Source organism: Patella vulgata, chromosome 5, assembly GCF_932274485.2.
Source record: "Patella vulgata chromosome 5, xgPatVulg1.2, whole genome shotgun sequence".
In the NCBI taxonomy this organism is placed as follows: Eukaryota; Metazoa; Mollusca; class Gastropoda; family Patellidae; genus Patella; species Patella vulgata.
Window position 1 is genome coordinate 21,353,981 of NC_065883.2, and position 20,671 is coordinate 21,374,651.

The 20,671-nt window shown below is 35.9% G+C and overlaps 2 protein-coding genes across 3 annotated transcripts; one reads left to right on the forward strand and one right to left on the reverse strand.

The window, feature by feature from the left end:
• Nucleotides 1–1,800: 1,800 nt before the first annotated feature.
• On the reverse strand, nucleotides 1,801–5,580 carry LOC126820368 (uncharacterized). 2 transcript variants are annotated; one of them, XM_056100820.1, is made up of 5 exons: nucleotides 5,452–5,580; nucleotides 3,989–4,766; nucleotides 3,418–3,640; nucleotides 2,720–2,867; nucleotides 1,801–2,050 (listed from the first exon to the last, which is right to left on the reverse strand). In XM_056100820.1, the coding sequence occupies exons 2-5, from the start codon at nucleotides 4,739–4,741 to the stop codon at nucleotides 1,879–1,881; spliced, it is 1,296 nt and encodes a 431-aa protein (XP_055956795.1). In that variant the 5' UTR covers nucleotides 4,742–4,766; nucleotides 5,452–5,580; the 3' UTR covers nucleotides 1,801–1,878. The 2 variants fall into 2 exon arrangements, with proteins under 2 accessions (XP_055956795.1, XP_050404223.1); XM_050548266.2 differs by having other exon boundaries at nucleotides 3,989–4,769; nucleotides 5,452–5,562.
• A 1,790-nt stretch (nucleotides 5,581–7,370) lies between these two features.
• Nucleotides 7,371–14,336, forward strand: LOC126820365 (galactose mutarotase). Its single transcript, XM_050548263.2, has 8 exons — nucleotides 7,371–7,531; nucleotides 9,074–9,204; nucleotides 9,827–9,981; nucleotides 10,510–10,719; nucleotides 11,458–11,539; nucleotides 11,957–12,101; nucleotides 12,763–12,934; nucleotides 14,115–14,336. The coding sequence occupies exons 1-8, from the start codon at nucleotides 7,473–7,475 to the stop codon at nucleotides 14,193–14,195; spliced, it is 1,035 nt and encodes a 344-aa protein (XP_050404220.1). The 5' UTR covers nucleotides 7,371–7,472; the 3' UTR covers nucleotides 14,196–14,336.
• The last annotated feature ends 6,335 nt before the right edge of the window (nucleotides 14,337–20,671 follow it).

The following is a 20,671-nucleotide window of genomic DNA, read 5'->3' on the forward strand; positions in this document are numbered from 1 at the left end:
AATTCATCGTTAAGATAAACTGATAAAAAAAAAGGTTGTTGACTATTACCATAGTCGCCATAACATTACAATAAACTACCGCAGTATCAGTATCTTTATAAATAACAAAATCATAAGATAAATATGATATATTATTTAAAATACACTCACCCAATGTGTAACGATAATTGATCTGTCTATCCAATTATAAAAAAGTGTCAATTGATAATATTTGAACGTCTTTGACGACAGATTTAGGCCCTTTTATAACCACACAGAGGTAAAAATTAAAAAAGCCACGTGTGTGTGAAGCAGTGTCAGCAAAATGAATAAGAAACTCACTGATCCATTTAACGGTATATTTTTGATACTTGTGCAATCGTACAGGATACCAGCTCTTTATATACATAAAGATTATTTTGAAGTCTCTCGATCTACTTCATGTCGTTATTTAAAAAAGGACATTTAAAAATTGAATGTTCTGAATTTCAGCAACATTATGTGTATATAAAATAGATAAATATAAATAAAGCCCACATTTACAGTTATTGGAATTACAAATATAAGGAACGGTTGGGGTCTATCAACTGCTGCAAAATGACTCTGTAATTCCAGAAAATCCAAATTCGCCGATTAGTGCTAAATATTAATCAAAACTTTATCTAGTAAAACTCTTTTTTAAATAGGCCGATGACCAAAACTTTATACCACTAAATACCTCTTACCAACTACTATATCCCTCACTTCAATTTTCTACCTTTTTCCTGATTAAATTTTAGATCCTCAAGAAAATAGAACCACATATTTTACCAGTTGTTCTCCAGGGCCCTGTTTCTCGAAATCTTAACTAAAAATAAAATCCAAATTTTAGTAGATATTTCAATTTTGATTGGCAAAGCAATAAAATCAATCTAATATTATCCAATCAAATTACTAAAATTTGGATTTTATCTTAGTTAAAATTTCGTGAAACAGGCCCCAGTTTATGAGCTTCCTTTTTTTTTTCTTTTTTTTGGATGTTTCGCATTTGGACTAAAGTAAGGGTGGACCCAGGGTGGAGCTATGCACCCCCCTGCATTTCGTCACTGTGGGATTTTTCTTTAGTATATCCTCAGGGAATCCAAAGTATGAACAATGAAATATACATGTAGGTATAATGCCAACGATCGTTAATTATTATTGATATAATGATATGATTAACCTTCCAGTTGAAAGTATTTAATATTATAATAATACACAGTATTTTTTTAAATGACCCAACATGCCGTGTAAAAAGTTAAATTATAAAACTAAAGAAATTATTTTATTGAAAAACATTCTGGTCCAAATATTATTCAAACAGATTTATCCTACATGAAATTATGGTCATTTAAAGTTCACAAGATATGTACAGCAGCCATGGTCTCGAAATAAATATGGTCATTAACAGTAGCTTATACGAAAGGAAAACGTAGATGATGAACAAATTTGATAAGCATCTAATATACTTCAAGACCACCGTGGTGTTCACAAGCTTTTCCGACACATAATAGCATATTTGTGAACAAAAATTCCAATAATGCTGAAAACCAACAACGTGTCCCCTTCTTCGATCTCAAAGCTTTAAACCAGAATTAAAAATCATTAGGTTTAATTAAGTCTAGCATTTCACAGCACAGCCCAAGTGCTTCACTCCAAATTTGAAATAAATACGTTAAAAACGGTAGCCGCAATCGCTGAAGGATGCAACCACGGACATGGAAACGATGTATAAAATGTTTTGACATCTGATACTTGTGAGACAAAGTTTATTTTAAATATGGTATTATTATTCAAAATAAATTTTTGGTGAGAGACATGCCATTTAAATTTCACATTTCTCCGTTCTGAATTCCAGCTAGTTGGAAAATGTTCTTTATGTTAAGCATACCTTAATGCAAACCGAACACTTAGGGTGGTAAGTCTTAACTGATTTTTAGAAATAAATCTTTTGACAAGTTCTGGATCAATACGGAAATAGTTTCTCAAACCCCACCCGATAGCTTTCTGGATATAATTATTGTCTTTTTCATTTGCACATTTCAAACAATATCTGAAACAAAAATGAATAGTAATGTTTACTGATTTATGTAATTCCATGGATGGGCTATAGATAATATTTTCATAATATGCTTAACAAAAATCCTAATGATGACATGTAATGTATAGGGCCTATATATATACCACGCTATAGTGTATTTATGTGGTACACGCGTTTGTTACTGCTTTCTAAATTATTTTTTATGTTAATTTTAACCATAAGGACCTCTGAAGGCAAAAGTCCCCATGAAAACATTCTTCACGGAAGCGATATATTTATGGTAGTAACTCGAGTGGCCTTTCATTATCTTGTAGAAAAAATATCCAATCTTACCTATATATAAGCTGTCAGTATCTTACATAAACAGCATTCAATCTTACACAAATAGTCTATCAATATCTTACATAAACAGTCTACTGACCTATCTTACATAAACAGTCTACTGGTGTCTTACCAAAACAGTCTATCGAGTACCTTACCTGAACAGTCTACTTGAATCTTACATAAACAGTCTATCTTACCTAAACAGTCAATAAGTATCTTACCTAAACAGTCTACTGGTATTTTACTTAAACAGTCTATCAGTATCTTACCTAAACAGTCTATCAGTATCTTACCTAAACAGTCTATCAGTATCTTACCTAAACAGTATCTTACCTAAACAGTCTATCAGTATCTTACCTAAACAGTCTATCAGTATCTGTTTTATGTTTATAGTTTAATTGATGTAATATAGCTGTTCTTCTAATCCACATATTATCATCAGATATCCATTCATCCATTAGTTGAGAATACTTCTCTCTATCACTTAATACCAATATTCCAACAACTACAATAAAAGAAAAGTTTTTAACAGCTGCCATTAACAATTAAAAGAAACACATTAGTGAATGGGCACTACTATTTTAAGGCACAACACAATGCAACTACAGAAGGTCTGCATACACAATACAACTACTAGTAAATAGACGCTTTGAATGTACTTTATTTTTTGGGGCCGGCATATATAGTTCAAATTATCCAGTATTGTCTTGATAGAGAGAGAGAGAGAGAGGGAGAGAGAGAGAGGGAGTTGTTATAAACAGTGGAGAAAACCGGTGAAAACTCACATTTTTAAACAGGCGACCCTATTATTGGAGTAAAGAGCGTGGGACCCAAACAACAAATACGAAGACTTTAGCATCTACCCTCCACACCCTTCCTACCCAAACTATCCCCTTAACTATCAAAATAATGAGATTGTTTTTTTTTATTTTTTAACTTAGTATCAACCCAATCATTTTGTTGGTTATACGAAGAAGTACCAAGTAATTTGAACTCAATTAATCCTTGTAATAATATAAAAGGGAAGAATTGCCTAATTAAAAATCCTACAATACCTCTAGCCAACTGGTCGACCGTTTCCCACCAACTTTTATTTGCAATCAAATGTTTAAGTACTTGTAAATTTTGATCATTCCAGTCTGGGTGATTTATATGTTTAATATATTTATCACAATAATCTAATACAAAACATTGATAATCTCTTTCTTCTTCTTGCCATAATAAATAAAATAACTGATATATATCTGGATGAATCAATATTGGATGGGCTTCAAAAATCTGAAATTCACAGACACACTTAATTAATAAAACTTGAACAATAGTAGGTCTAAATTATAATCCCGGTTTGTGTATATAACCCAGAACAGCGGCGACCCGATTACCTCACAACTACACTATGCTGCCCCCACCCCTTACGGCTGCATAAAATCCGCAACTTCTTCCATATAAATCGAGTGACGGCGCAAGAGACTTTAGATTTCCGATATTATACGTAAACTACAAACAAATTGCAATCAGAAATGTTTAACTGGGTATTATACCATATTGTTGGAACTGGGAATCAATTAAAGAGGAACATTGGGGTTGGTAATTGTGGTGGAGATGATGATGATGATCGATATTTACCTTTTTATTCATGTCGCGTCTGTCAGATGATCTTATTCCCAGGAATTCAATTCCCATTAACTGTTTGAGACTTGCCGCATATTCCTTGTTAGCAGCAGTCGAATATTTCGATTTGATTAATTTAAACAATTTCTGGACAGCCAGTGAAGGTTTGGTGCCAGATGATCCGGCGATCTTTAATGGAGAAACTTGCGAACAAATTGGGCTGTATACTTCAACGAGAGGTCCAATTTGGTTGACAGGTGGAGAAACAGATCTCTTTACTTCAGCACCAGAAACGGGGCCATCTTCATCAAATAGACTCTTTTCTTTCTCTGCGTTTGGTAAATGTTTTGACTTCAATGTCGAAGAATTTCTTGTTCGTAGAGAGCCCCGAAATGTTTTTATTGATTTTACTCTAGATGTGTTCGCAGTGTCTAATTTAACATTAGAAGAAGCTTGACTACAGTTTGATTGTTTTGTTCGTGTGGATCTTCTTTTTAACGTTTTTGCTTCAGGCAAACCTGGACCGTTTAATTGAACGCTGGTTTTCTGGGAATTACTCGAGTTCGATTTCAAAGTTATTTTATTTTTTCTGGTTCGTGGTGATTTAGTGCAACGTCCAGGAGAAATGATACTGTTTACTTCATCATAAGGAGAAACGGGGCTGTTTATATTTTCTGCAAACTTTGACGAATCCTTCAACATCAATGATTTAGTTTTTCTTATTGGTGTAGATCTTTTTGACGTTTTTAATGTTTTTATTTTAGGCATGGTAAGGGAGATTCTACTACACAACCTGCTAAATAAAATAACGTAATGAAATGGAGTTTTACGCCCTACTTTTCTGTACCGACCGGGAATATGTCACGACTTCTCTCCATCAAATTTTAAACTGTCAAAGGTTATATGGCGTGACCGACAACGAGTAGGCCTTTGGGCATAGGTGTTTCTTTGAATCTGAACGAATGGACTCTTTTTTTTCCTTGCAATAACCTACATAACTACGGTGGGGGAACTGGCCATTGCACCGAGGTCAACAGGGGACATCTTGATTAGTGAACTTGTATCATACTTACTGAGTCACCGTGGCTTAATGTATAATTTCGAAATGATGACAGCTTATACGTACGTTATTGTGGTGTTTTATCAAGAAACAAACACAATTGAACATGTTTACAAGTTTTGGTGGCTAGGTAGAACTAGGTAGGCCAAATCGATCGGTGATTTATGACAGTCAAGATAGACTAAGCCTAATCACAGAAAATAGAACAATACATCTTTTAGATATAAATTATAAGGGGAAAAAATGTCATTGTGCAAGATTAAATTTTTTTTTATTTATATGGAGTTGCCTCCCTTAATATGACTTGGACCGAAAGCACATTTTCATAGTGACCTATTTACAATTAATCGTAAATTTATACACTTTATCTACTTTAATGTGTGTTAGACTATGATATCATATAATTACAACAACTTACCGATATGAACGGTAGGGCTAACGTTAACTGACAAACAAGTATTGACTATCAACGCATTGATAAGTTAAAACAGTTCTAATCGTGATAGCCCGGGCCTTCGAAAGCCATTCACTGGTTAATTCACACGTGACCATAAACAATTATAAAGGGCATTTTTTCGTAGAGTTCTTATTGGTTGAGATATTTTATATGTCGGATACATATGATTCTTATGCAATTGGAGATACTGTGTTTTCGATTAACGGTATTAAAAATCATACGCCTCAAAATTAATGACACGTATAGGCCAATCTAGCAGACTACTAGTGCTACGCGTAGTGTCTCAATCAATGATCAACACAATAAATCGAAGGTAAATAAGATAATAACCAATGGCAAATCAAGGGTCATTGCAGTACGTGCTACCGGCACTGTATTTACCGTTAAACTTTAAACACAATAGCATATGAAATGAAATGGGATTGAACAACGCTCTGTTCTGCTCCGACTGGGCTAATGAAGACGGGCATTCGCCATGCAATGCGCTATGAATGAAATTTTGCCAGGACAGCGACGCTATATATGATCTACTATTATATATGGAATTCAAACTGCCAAAGGGGTTCTTTTACGTGCACGCCAATGTACATGGGCTCTCGGTTTTTCTTCCTATTGGACGATAATAATTTGTCCCTCAGGCCCTTGTTCTGCACCATTGACAAGGCAGTAACCCGGCCGGGACCATCTTTTTAGTGAATCAGATCTTCTCACCGAGCCACCTGGTTCGCCTCCGGTGTTGTCTGAGAAATTTTCTTGGAATTTTCGGGGGTGGTTACCCCTTTTATTAGAGGGGCAGGACGGAGGGCCTAACAAGGGACAGTCTAGTCGTTCGGGTGAGACGTAAAACTGAATCCCGTGAAAGAAACATTGGAATTCGAAATAATTATTAGCCGTAGTTACAGGAGCTACATCGCTAATAGGGGGGTTGGATGGCTGAATGGTTAGCGTGCGCGCGCTGTATCATAAAGTCTGTCATTGAGTCGACTGGCGTGGTTTCGAATCCCCGGTTGTACGTGACAAGGAGTAGGGTCGCCTGTCCAACCTCGGGGGTTTTCTCCGGGTCCTCCGGTTTCCTCCCACTGCTAAAGACCCCTACGCGCAAGCGAATTATTGAAATAAAATTAAACCATATGTTAGTCCCGAAATGACCTAGTTTGTGTCGAGTGGACGTTAAACACCATTTCTCTCTCTCACATTGCTAATATTTGGGACCTAGAAATTGACACAACCGGGTCACAACGAATACAATAATGTAATATGAATGCATATAAACTGATTTACGTTCAATCGTTGCCATTTTTACTGTAATTTCAAATCAGTTATGTTCGGCGAAATACGCCAGAAGTCTCAACCGAATGGCAATCTCTGGCGTCTGGTTATTCCCGTCTACACCGATATTATTTATTGCGCATGCTCTTTGAATAAGAATATCCATGGCGTCACCGTTTGACATGACTTGTGCAATATGTCTAGTCTCGTTCTTCGAGTCTCTTAATTGTTACAAATGGCATTGAAACGCATTATGGTACACGATTCGTGTACCAATGGTAAAATGTTGATTTTGTCTTAAATATTGGATCAATGGTAAAATATTTATTTTGTCTTAAATATTGGATAAAATATTTATTTTGTTTTAAATATTGGATATCCAATATTTAATACAAAATAAACATTTTACCATTGATGCGTTACCATTTTGCCAATGGGTATCCAATATTATAGTTCTCCAGTCATTATTGTTTTTAATGAAAAATTAATGATATCGATTATACGTGACAACACGAACGCAACATATTTTTTTCTATTTAAATAAACATAACGGTATATTATCAATGTATGAGAGACACGACCTTGACCGTGGTGTCTTTGCGAACTGATAATGTGTCGGGTCAAATTTTAAAAGAAGATAAAAGTAACCTGATAACGATATATCATTACTTACCCATAGTATTGTTAAATATTTCATCATAATCAAAGTCAACATGGGATCCATTAAAGCAGATATTTTTGGGAGATTAAAAAGTGGAAAAGTTGTTGCAAGGTAGGCCTATAAAACTATTTATCGAGACCAAAATAAATATTATTTAAAGGGTATTCTCTATAATCTAAAAAAACTTCAAATTAAATAATATACAATGGCATATACAACTCTTAATTTTCACCTCGATGGAAAACCAGAGGTGAATTAAGATTGTGTAGGCTAGAGGTAAGCCTACTGCATGTATGAAGCTCCTGAAATAGAAAGACCTCTCTCTTTATTGGCTCGGTTGGTGCAGAAAACTAGGACGTTGAAAATTATTTCATTCATTCATTCATTCCTAGAAAGGCCGTTATGCCTTATGGTGGCCAGTGCAGTATAACTAACTACAGAAGCCAATGCCTTTAGCCCAATAGAGAGCTATATATAGTGTTTGGTATACTTCATAATAGATACGATGAATTGCACAAGACTCGTGAAGGGATATATAGAATATGTTTGCTATTTTTAATAGTTGCAAATTTATATGAGTGGGCGGGGCCCAATTGTTCGTTTGCTTAGGGCACTAGGTTCGCACTAACTGTTTGAATGTCCAGATCTCGCAGTTTGACCCGGTTCCCGGTTTGGCTCAGTATTTTATTTGGTTTAGTGACATTAAAAACGACATTTAACCTTGACATTTTTGAGCAAACGATATAGTCGTTTAGGCCTACATACCTAAGTAGACCTATAATGATAAAAGAAAAATATGTAAAAAGATAAATTAAAGATTTTAACTGATAATTATTAACAGTTGGTTTGAGGAACAGTTCCTCGATAGAGTGTCTTTTAAAGATAACAGTTCCCCGATAGAGCGTCTTATAAACATAATGGAACAAGGGCAGTTCCTCACGATAGGTCAAACAGGTTCCCTATGAAAACAGGACATCAAATAGATACGTAAATGATGCATTTTTACTGCAATCCCTTGCACACTAAACCCCCGTCTTCATTAGCCCAGGTTAGGAGCAGAACAGTAGGATGTTAAACCCCATTTCATTTCATTTCATTGCACACTAAACCGACAAAAATCTGGTTCGAATCCCGGATGCCGTTTTGTAATCGTTGTAAGAGATGTTATCAGTACGCAATGGGAGAGTTCGATGTAGAGGTACAGGAGACGTCAGTTATCAAGAAGTAACGGTTAGAATATATTAAAATGTATTAAAATAAAGCCTTAAAATAGATGGTATCCATAAACAGTCCTACCTTGTTAAAGAATAATCATATTAATCCTATAATTCGCTGTTGCCAGCTGAGAAATTGGCAAAAATATCATTTTTAACTTCAAATTCCAACGTTGGAAAATGGCTGTCCCATGTTGTCAATAGCAAAACAGGGGAGGTAATTGTGTTGTTATTTCCTGTGTCATAGATTTTTAAGGGTGGGAAATAAAGCCCATGATCGTATAATAGTGATTTGATAACCTATTGAGCAAAAGACATAGAATAATTATGTTTGACTTTCTTAGAAAATTTGAAATTCTCGCTTTAAGTAAATTGTTGACCTACCCTCAACCCCCTGTGGATGTGTAATAAATGAATATTTTTGTATCATATTATTCAGATATACTTTAACAAATAAAAATGGTATAACAGTTAAAATATTAGACTATGGTGGTATAATAACAGATATACATGTTCCTGATAAAAATGGAAAAGTTGATGATATTTGTCTGGGATTCAATGACATAGAAGGTAACATTTAAATTAAACAAAGAAAGATTGTTAACAAGCATTAGTATCAACCCCTTTCATTAAGTATAATGCAATAATAATATGATCATTACAAACTATTATCATTATAGTCATTATTAAACAACATGATTGTACTTTTTAAACATTACAATCATTGAAAGCCAATCAAACAATATCATTACGGTCAACAATATCCAGCGATATCATTACAATCAGTATCAAACATTATCACTGGCATTGGTATTGCAATTATCATTACAATCAGTATTATACATTATCATTACAATACCTATATATACAATACGTATATATTACAATCGGTATCAAATACTATCATTACAATCAGTATCAGACATTATCATTACAATACGTATACACAATACGTATATATTACAATCGGTATCAAATACTATCATTACAATCAGTGTCATTAGAACCATTATCATTACTTATCAGGTGGTATGCAAACCAATATTACACCAGTCTCAACGCTATTAGGATCAATGTCGTCCAAATTCGTTTCTTAAAAGAAAAGGGGAAGTTTTGGCGTAATATCTCACAAAATCGAAAAGAACCGCGAACACTGTGTGAAAATTCTAATATTTATGTTTTATTTTCACAGGTTATGAGACACGAAGTCCGTATTTTGGAGCGTTGATTGGTCGTTACGGTAATCGTATAGCGGGTGCTAAGTTTGTATTGGATGGAATAGCTTATTCACTGACAGTTAATAATGGTCCAAATAGTCTTCATGGGGGAAAAATTGGGTTTGATAAGGTAATAAATTTGTGTAATTTAATGAATTCAGATGAACGACACAATATTCCTGACTGCAAGAAAAATTTAGACATTTTGTCCCATATACTTTCAAAAGCAGTCTTATCAAAAAGCATATTATTCTAAAACTTATTAAAATCGACCAAACGTTTAGTAAAAATAGCCATCTACGGTTCAGTTTCTTCCTGTAGGTTTCAAGACAACTTTTGAAGAATCGTCCGTTTCTATCCATGTACCAAGATGGCATTTAAACTAGGTTTTATAATTTATGGTCTAGATTACAATCTAAAAAATTTACAGCGCTTATATTTGCTAATAATGAAAATGACTGTTAGTTTCTATTCGCATACCGGCTTCAAGATGTTAAAAACATTTACAACTGAGTAGAATGGTATTCTACTTCCAGCTCCATTGCACCTTGGTCACTGGTAATGATAATATTATACAACAATAAATATCAATTATTCTTTGTTAAAACATAGAATACCATGTTATATTATACTTTTTATATTACGTGTATTATATTAGGTGGTTTGGAATGCTAAAATTGATAATAACCAACTGATATTAACCCATGTCAGCCCTGATGGTGATGAGAATTATCCAGGGGCGCTAAGTGTTAAAGTTATCTATGAATTAACAGATGATGACGTATTAAAATTGGATTATACAGCTACTACAACAAAAGCTACACCAATAAATTTAACAAACCATACTTATTTTAACTTGGCAGGACATGTAAGTATAGTTAATAGCTTGTATGACGTTTTTGCGGAGCCCCGGTGGTTCAGTGAGTAAGGCGTTGACTTAGTGTTGGCAGCGTCTAGTCCTTCGGATGGGACAAAAAACCAAGGTCTTGTGTAACCTTGGTTGGTGTGTAGGTAAAAGAACCTTCGACAGATGGAATTCAGTTGCTGTGTGGACAAATTCTCCCTCATCGCACACATCATGACGTATGCCTGTCTTCATTAGCCCGGTTGGAGCCGAAAAATAGGATGTTAACCCCCATTTCATTCATTCGTGAAGTTTTTTTGTTTTGTTTTTTTGCATTGTAGTCTTGGGAACAATGTCTTAAAAGGAATAACCAATCCTTAAAAAAACAATAAAGATGTCAAGGCGATGGTAGCCCCGGTATCTTTGGCACCAGAACCCACACTTTTTCCAACTCAATTCAATTTGACCATATCTGTAGCATGTATTTAATAGTACTATCTTTAGCATATCTAATACCTGAAAATACCTGGAATGCTTTGGAGTGTGGATAAGAAAAAAGTACATAATTACAATATATATATTATATGGTTGCAACCTTTTCGCTTGTCCTAAAAGCCTAATTTTATCCTATGTGCCTAGATATAACTGCATTATAAACCAAGTATATTTCTGACCTTTAGTTTAACGTTGGGGATGCTGTCCTAGGCTATGGACAACACGTCCCCCGCATAGCCCTTATATTTTATTTGACTGTAATTTCAGGCATCTAACGATATATCCGACCATGTTGTAATGATACCAGCTGAATCATACGTAGTTTTAGATAGAAACACCATACCCACAGGTACGTCATCAAACTGGTCTCATAGACAATTTTATGGAAAGAATTTACTGCCATAAATATAGCTTCTAACTCCTTATTTTTAATTTCTACGTGTTAGATTCCCCTACATGTAGTGGCCAAACTGCAATGTGCCTACTGACTATACTTTTATAATTTGTAAAGGCTGTTGTTCTATAAGTAAATTACTACCCTATAGCCAACCATGTGGGGTCTTAGTCGTTCTTTTTGCACCGGGGACAGCCTTTTGGACCGGAATCAGCTTTTCATGACAGCAAGAGGGCGAAGTTCGTTGGCATAACCCTTCATGTTCCGCTATAGTCTATCACTTTCAGATATAATCCAACCGTAAACAAAATATTCTTGAAGTCGTTTAAATATATTGTAGTAAGTTATATTATAGCTCCATCTTTATTTCAGGTGAAATAAGGAGTGTAGAAGGATCATCGATGGATTTACGACAACCTGTTAAATTAGGAGATGTAATGCCTAATGTTAATGATGGTTTAGGTTTTGATAATAACTTTAATTTAAAACAATCGGACGAGATTAAGCTTGGTGCCAGGTAGACCTATTAAATGTTATAATTATGAAATAAAAAATGGAGTTTAATGACCTACTGTTCTGCTTCGACTGGGATAATGAAGACGGGCATACGCCATACAATGTGCTACGCGGGAAAGTTTTCCCGGACAGAGGCTCTACGGCCTTCTACATACATCGAATTCCAACGCTGGCTCATTTACCAGAGGTCCGGGGTTCCATCCTAGTGTTGACCGAGAAAGTTCCTCGAGATTTGCCAACGTGGTTTCCCCATGTCATTGGTGCAGGAAGTAGGGCCTGGTAAGGAACAATGTCTAAACGTTCTGATGGGGCGAAAACCCGAGCTCCAGTGTACACATCGGCGTATACGTAAAAGACCCATTGGCGGTTTGAATTCGAAATAATAGTAGGCGACAGCACTGCTGTCCAGGCAAATTTCCCCTCATTGCACACTGCATGGTGTATGTCCATCTTCGTTAGGTCGCTTGGGGGATGGAATGTGGGACATTAAACCACATTCCATATTTGGCTGTGGAAATGTTTACTCTAAGGCTTGACGTTTTGGTGGTATGACAAACCAGTTGGAATTCGAATACCTATATCTCATTGCACAAGTCACAGCAAAAATTAAAATGACCACATTGTGACATAAGCACTATTATGTATATTGCATTATATTACAGAATAGAACATCCGCCATCAGGTCGGTATATAGAATGTCGGACAACGGAACCAGGCATGCAGTTTTATACATGTAAAAACCTTAAAGAAACACCAGGCAAGAACGGTGCTGTTTATAAACAATTTGGTGGTTTCTGTCTAGAAGCACAACATTATCCTGACAGTGTTCATTATGTAAGTATAATTAAATCTATGTACATTATTATTATTATAGGGCGTATTATGTGTAAAACCGCTGCCCTGGCGAAATTATCCCCAACATTATACGTGTCAGATAAAATATACAACCTTTGAGTTAGTAACTTGACAATTTGCAAAAAATCCTTTGCCAACCATTCTCTTGGTTTGATAGTTCTCCGATTGCTTATTATTTTATATATGGTGTCCTTGCTCTTGTCGGCCATGTGGTTGTTTCTGCATTTACAACTAGAAAGAAAGGGTATTCAATAAGTGTTGACTGTGTCGTCAACTGGGTCATGGTATAATATTGTTGTTATCCGGCCGATCCTGCGTTGGCCGTGAAAGTTTATCCAGATTTTCAGGCGTGGTTCCCACTTGTCAGTGATGCAAGACGGCGGGCCTGACAATTGACAACGTATAGTGGTTCGGATTGGCGTTGAAATTCGATATAAGAGTAGGTCGTAGTGCCGCTGTCCGGGCATAGTTTCCCTCATAGCACACTGTATGGCGTATGCTCGTCTTCATTAGCCCAATCGGAGCAGAACAGTACTGAGTAAGGACGTTAAACCCCATTTCATTTCATTTGTTATCCCGACCAATGTTTCTTCTGACAGCTCTACACACTACAGTTCTTGTCAGGTTTTCTCCAAATTTCCAGTGATAGTTCATTCGGTGTTAAGTAAGAACCTTTGTTTTAAAACAAATTTGGCGAGATTGTTCAGTGGACCATCAGAGAAACCCCGTGAGTTTCCAAATTTAGATCAGTGGCTAAAACGTTGGCTCGCTAACTTTGTGGTCTCGTGTTCGATTCCTGCGTTGGCCGAGAAACTTCATCGGGATTTTCTCACGTCGTTCCTCCTTGTCAGTGGTGCAGGACCGAGGACCTGGGAAGGGACAACGTATAGTCGTTCGGATGGAACGACAAACCGAGACCCTTTATACACATTGCCGTGTACGTAAAAGATCCCTTGGCAGTTGGAATTCGATATAAGAGTAGGCCGTAGCGCCGCTGTCCGGGCCAAATGTCTCGCATAGCACACTGTATGGCGTATGCCCGTCTTTATTAGCCCAGTCGGAGCAGAACAGTAGGACATTAAACCCCATTTCATTTCATTTCTAAATTTAGAGATCATAATTTCGAAAGCTAATATTTTTCTTTGTATTTATTTTTCAGAAACATTTCCCTAATACAATTTTACGACCAGGAGAAATATATCGACAAACGACAACATATAAATTTGGCGTCAGCCCATAAACCACTGAAGATAATTTAAGCTTGTCATAAATCAACGATGAAGGAAAATAACACACACATTTGATACTGACCCATATCTTTTTACTTGACGTAATTTTATAATGACGTTAAAAATAAACCCTAATTTATTATAAGTAGTTGTAGTTCGATAAAATCCAAATTTTAGTAATTTGATTGGATAATATTAGACTGATTTTAGTGCTTAGCAAATCAAAATTGAAGTATCTACTAAAATTTGGATTTTATCTTTTGTTAAGATTTCGAGAAACAGGGTCCAGGTTATACTACATCACACCACTATTTTATTCCTTGGACTCATAGGGGATCTATCATTGGTCTGTCAGTGAGTCAAGTGGCGTGGTTTCGATTCTCCGCTTGAACGTGACAAACAGTAGGTTCGCCTGTCCAACTTCGTGGGTTTTCTCCGGCTTCTCCGGTTTCCTCCCACTGCTAAAGACCCCTGCGCGCAAGCGAATTAATGACATAAAATTGAACCATATGTTTATCCCAGTTTGCGTCGATTGGACGTTTAACCTCATTTCTAACCACATGTTAATCCCGAAATGACCTAGTTTGCTTCGATTCGACGTTAAACCTCATTTCATTTCATTTGAAATTGGGGCCAGGAACTGGGCACGATACCCTGGTCATCTTGTTTTTCTTGGCGACCACACCCTTCATATTCGCCATATCCGCACAATTTTAAAAGTAAGAACCGGCTTGCCAAATCCCGGGGCTTCTAACCCCGGACAGACTGACCGAGTATATCTAATTCCCGTACCGCCTGTCTATCGCGGCCCTCAATCTGATAAAATGCGTGGATAACTTATCAGCATTATAGGTCCAGTATTGAAAGTGTATTCATTCTATAGTATATAATATATACTATAGAATGAATACACTTTCAATACATGTAGTATAGAAAATTGTTTAGTCATCTTTGGACGTATGTTGATATGTAGACTGGTTTTACGAGAATTCTTATGTGAATTATAACATTGTTTACAATAATACGCTTTACTGAACCAAACATTAAACAGTATGACCGTTCTGAACGAAGACGGGGGTCAGGGGTCAGAAAGTCAACTGAAGTTGTTAAAACTTGTGATCTAAGATTTTGTTGATTTTATATTGTTTATTCATGTCAAAATGTTATAAAGGACAGATACATGAATTTTGAAAATGGCAAATTATTCATAGCTCTTCCATTATAAATAGCGATTTATTGTTATTTTTTATAACGTCCTTTAAAATTCAGCGAAACCGAAAGTCCTATTATTATTATTAGAAGTTTAAATTTCAAATAAATTTATACGCCCACTATTTATCGGTTTTTACGTTATCAATCAAATTTAAAGATTACCATTAAATTAATCAACTGCACCTCAATCGAGTTAGGACTATTCAGTGGTGTCAGTACTATTGCTTAATCGAGTGACGTAGGTGGAATACCCCAAGGGGTTCCTCCTGGTAATATAATGCCGATTGATCTTTAATAGAAATGATGAGTTTTCACCACACTCAACGCTTAAAATCCTCGTTTTTCTCTAAATTTTACAATGATTGCTTATATGCAAGATCAAATGTTACCGAGAGTGTCACTTTTCGTATTGTTAGGTGAGTAAGACATAGGCTCGCTAACCTGTAGGTCCCGTGTTTTGATCCCGGTGTTGGGCAAAAACGTTCTTCGGGATTGTCAGTGATGCAGTGGTTCGGAAAGAGTCTTCACTGCACTCAGCGCTTAAAATTCAGATATTACAAAGAAATTAGACGATTGTTTATATTTTTGAGTGTGTCACTTTTCGTACGTTTTTGATCTTACAGGTCTGCCAATAAATCGTTTCAACGCCACGTGGTAATTAATCTGGAGATCCACGTACAGGACATGGAATATAATTAGTTCATAACTGGGTCATGTTTTGACAAGGCTTTTTTACTCTTTATCAAGCAATCAAACCAGTCGGGCTCTCTAGTTTGAGGAAATTTCCAGGCCAACACCAGGATCGAACACCGGATCTTCTGATTGGTGAGTCAACACCATACTCACCGAGCCACCTTGGCCACTCCCCCAACTACCCCCAACCCAAACCCTCTACGTAGGTTAATACGTGACAAACTGTAGAGAGTCTCCTACCTCACCTTTTCACCACCTTTTTTTAAGAAATTAAAACCGGTTATGTCAGAGTTAAAAACGTATATATTATATCGTGTGAACTATTAGCCGTATGCTTAGCTGTCATTATTATTTATACCAACCGGGTCACATCGTCTATAATTTAATGAGTCAGTATTTATGCAAAAACAAAGTGCATTCGGGGCGCAGTCGCTATTTTCGAAGCACTATATGTAGCTAATGTCAGCGTAAGGTTATTCCAGTTTGACTGACAATCTGTGTCAATTTTTAAGGCAATTTAAAGGAGAAGACCCAATATTCACTAGGCGAAAATCTTCAGTCGCTGCAAATGATTTCAAGAACTGTTTATCGGGTTTACAAAATACTTATACTAAATAAAAGCCACTATTCAATACAGTTATTAAAACATAGCAATAACCTGTAAAATTATAGTACTCATTGGAAAACAATTATATAATTAGCTCGCATAATATATGTGAATTGCGCCCAGATTGAGTTATAGAATGAATGGATAAAATAGGGTTTAACGTCCTACCTTTTGCTACAACCGAAATATTGAAAACAGACATATGCCATGCAGTGTGCGATGAGGGGACTTTTGCACCACTGATAAGGGCACAAATGCTGGAAAATCATGAGGAACTTCACCGAGACCTCTTGGTTATTGAGACGGGTCCTACTCACAGAGCCAAAGTTATAAAAAAGTCGTCTATATAACTGCAACTGGTGTTTCTTTTAAAACGTTTAAAAAAATGAAATGAAACGAAATGGGGTTTAACGTCTTAAAGTTCTACTGGGTTTATGAAATGGGGTTTAACGTCATACTGTTCTGCTCTGACTGTTCTACTCCGACTGGGTTTATGAAATGGGGTTTAACGTCCTACTATTCTGCTCTGACTGGGCTAATGAAATGAAATGGGGTTTAACTTCCTACTGTTCTGCTCTGACTGGGCTATTGAAATGAAATGAAATGGGATTTAACGTCCTACTGTGCTGCTCCGACTGGGCTAATGAAAATGGGCATACGCCATATAGTGCGCTATGGGAGGGGGGGGGGGGGTGGAATTATGCCCGGACAGCTATACTACGGCCTACTCTTAATTGGAAATCCAACTGCTAAAGCTTGTTTTACGTGCACGCTAATGTGTACACTGCCAACACCTGGATCGCTAGTCAAAGTTTTACTCACTGAGCCACTGCTTCTCCCACGTACATAGAGGTTACGATAGTGGCTTGGGACTAGAATAACGGACTCTAAACTTAGCATTCCACAAAGAATGAACTAATTTTATTCACGTAAGTAATTCTGGGATTTCTAAATTAAATTAAGCAGAAGAGAAAAATTATAGAAAACTGTAGGTACATAAAGGTAATTATTTATTTTTTTTGTCTACACCTGCGCATCTCAAACATGGCTCGTGACATTTATCATAATTTTTTCCTCGTTTCTAGTCCAACTATCTGTATAATATATATAGAATCTGTTATAGAGAAGGTGTAATAGTTGAATAATAGAAGTAATAATAGGTGTAACAAAAAGGTGCGAAAGTACGTTCCGTATTTCATTACAATTGTATACACATGTACAGTCGTTAAAGACTTTAAATAAAGTTCTAGAATAGTTTAAATATATACTGTAATGATAAAGGGAACATATTGAATATTTCTGTCACATTACTCTATTCTGTGCAAAGTTATGAATGCTGGAAGTTTTGATAAGAATAGCGAAGTCTCGATTCTTCATTGTTATCAAGTAGGACGTTAAAGCCCATTTCATTTCATTTCATTGCTATCATTGTTATGATAATAAACAAAGTCTCGATTATCCATTTTTAAATTAAATTATTAAATGATAATCGTTTTTACAATCCATCAAAAATCAACACCATCCGATGATCTAGAGAGTTGATTATGGGCTTTTCATTAATAATTTATATAACATTTAAGGCCAAAAGAAAGAGATCTACAATATTAAAGATTTGGCTGTTATATAATGTATCTTTCATGGCCAAAAATAATACAAGAGGAGAAGGCTAGTATACAAAAGATTTCCATAGACCTGACCTCGGATCATTATCACTGAATTTCAATACATAAAATTCATTTAATTATTTATTTACATGTACTTCTGTATATAGGTTTACTCAAAGGCAACGTGAAACAGGCTTCTTGGCCTAATTTTCTATTCTTGTTATTATCCTTATGTCTAGCTGAACAACGCCTCAAAAATACAAAAATTAGACAGAGGGATATGAGGACAATGGGGAGACAATATATTATACAACCACGATTATATGACGTTGGTATTGGCTAATGTATGGTTTACATAACAAATTGTTTTTAACGCCAGGACTATCTATCATATCACTAATTTTACATCGATTAATTGATAGCAATAGTATGTAAACATTTACAAGGACAAGATATTCAACTACAACTTACAGATAGTAAATATGATACAGTAGGTTACAGGGGACTGGCCTAAAGGTGTTCGTACAGACACAAATTAAAATCATGTCAGTTATAAAGTCTGGTAATAATAACTTCCGGTGAAACATCCATTTGCAGTGAAGAAATATGAGCGAGAGTATCAGAATTGTCGGGCGGATTAGAGGTACCTTCTGTATCTGCTCGGAAGACCTTGGTAAAACCAAAATTGTGAACCAATGTCATTCTATATTAGAGTTAGGTCAAACAACATCGAGACAATATGGCCAAAAAAAGCGCGAGACCTCATTTTACGACAACCAGGACCAGATTGTTTTGAATATGGGCCTATACCGAATCATCCTAGATGTATTATGTAAGAGCTAAATCCGCCTGTTGCAGGTCTTTCTTTTGGCCTTATTTATTAGCAATTATTCTGACTTCAAGCCCGTACTCAACTCTCTAGATCATCTCGTACGGTTGTGATTTTGAAACACGATCGCCATTTAATAATTTAATTTAGAAAATGGATAATCAAGATTTGTTTATTATCGTAACAATTGTAACAATGAAAATCGAAACTTCGCTATTTTGCAAACAGTCATACCCCCCCCCCCCCCACCCCACGAAAAGTTTCGCCCCTCCGTGAAAGAATTGTCGACCATAAAAACAATAGATATACATTCTCCGTCAATTGTACAGCCCCCCCCCCCCCGAGAATCCCCCCCCCCCTGTTGCTCTGAGCTAGTTACGGCTCTGATAGAAAGCCACAAATTTATTAAATTTGGTTTATATTAAAAAGACATTACGTAACAGATAAATCTGCATATTGCAAGTCTTTCTTCGGGCCTTAAATATTACATAAAATATTTATTAGACATTTATTAACATGACAAGACCATAATCAACTTGCGATGCCATCGAATTGCCCCGATTTTAATTATAGATTAAAACGGTTCGGCCAGGTAATCATATAATTTAAAAATGGAGAAGCGAGATTAAGACTCGAAAGACTCGAATGACCTGTACACATCTTGTCAAGACTACAACCATTGATAACTTCGCTCAAATTAAAGTAATTTGAATGGAAGTTTCAATATTCATTTTGCATTATCTATTTTTAAAATATTATAACGAGGCGCCTTAAATATTTTTAAACGTGGCTGTTTGGAAACAGGTGAACAAGTCAGTATGTAAACATACACGTCATAATTAACACGATGTTTACAATAATTAATCAATATTACACATCAGACTTCGACGACATTACGTCACTAATACCCCTACCTCTTTATTTCATTATGAAGTCATCAACACCTTTAGGCACTATACGTTTTTACGTCAGAAGAGTGGAATATGACGAGTCTGGCCTTAAGATGTTCACACAAACACAAATTAAAATCGTGTCATTTTGAAAGTGTGGTATTAATTTGCGGTGAATATTTTCCCAGTTTCCAACATTAACGGGGAAATCCTTTGCCAATGCAGAGACGCTATAAAAACGTACATAAAAAAATCAACTTTCTAAATAAATCTATTTAATTTTTGCACCTGACAAGGGAAATCTCGACTGCATGCAGCTGAGCCATGCTACCATAATCGACTGCATGCAGCCGAGTCTCTACCATAATCAACCGAATGCAGACGAATCTCTTCCATAATCAACTGACTTACATACGAGTCTCTTCCATAATCAACTACATGCAGCTGAGTCTCTACCATAATCAACTACATGCAGCTGAGTTTCGGCCATATTCAACTGCACACAACTGAGTCTTAAAGGACAATATTGGTGCCAGTCATTATCACATATGTGTTAGAGCTGGTTAAACACATTCCAAATATATTTTTAACACAGAGATCATTGCTACGATAGCTGAGTAATACAGGTTTCCCGTATCGGAAGTGACGAACG

What these genes read in the sequence shown, in the direction of transcription:
- LOC126820368 (XM_056100820.1), bottom strand. Translation starts at nt 4,741, where the DNA reads ATGCCTAAAATAAAAACATTAAAAACGTCAAAAAGATCTACACCAATA. An exon ending in GACGCGACATGAATAAAAAG is followed by an intron (nt 3,641 to 3,988) that starts GTAAATATCGAT and finishes TGTGAATTTCAG; the next exon opens with ATTTTTGAAGCCCATCCAAT. An exon ending in GGTCGACCAGTTGGCTAGAG is followed by an intron (nt 2,868 to 3,417) that starts GTATTGTAGGAT and finishes CTTTTATTGTAG; the next exon opens with TTGTTGGAATATTGGTATTA.
- LOC126820365 (XM_050548263.2), top strand. Translation starts at nt 7,473, where the DNA reads ATGGGATCCATTAAAGCAGATATTTTTGGGAGATTAAAAAGTGGAAAA. An exon ending in GGGATTCAATGACATAGAAG is followed by an intron (nt 9,205 to 9,826) that starts GTAACATTTAAA and finishes TTATTTTCACAG; the next exon opens with GTTATGAGACACGAAGTCCG. An exon ending in ATCCTGACAGTGTTCATTAT is followed by an intron (nt 12,935 to 14,114) that starts GTAAGTATAATT and finishes TTTATTTTTCAG; the next exon opens with AAACATTTCCCTAATACAAT.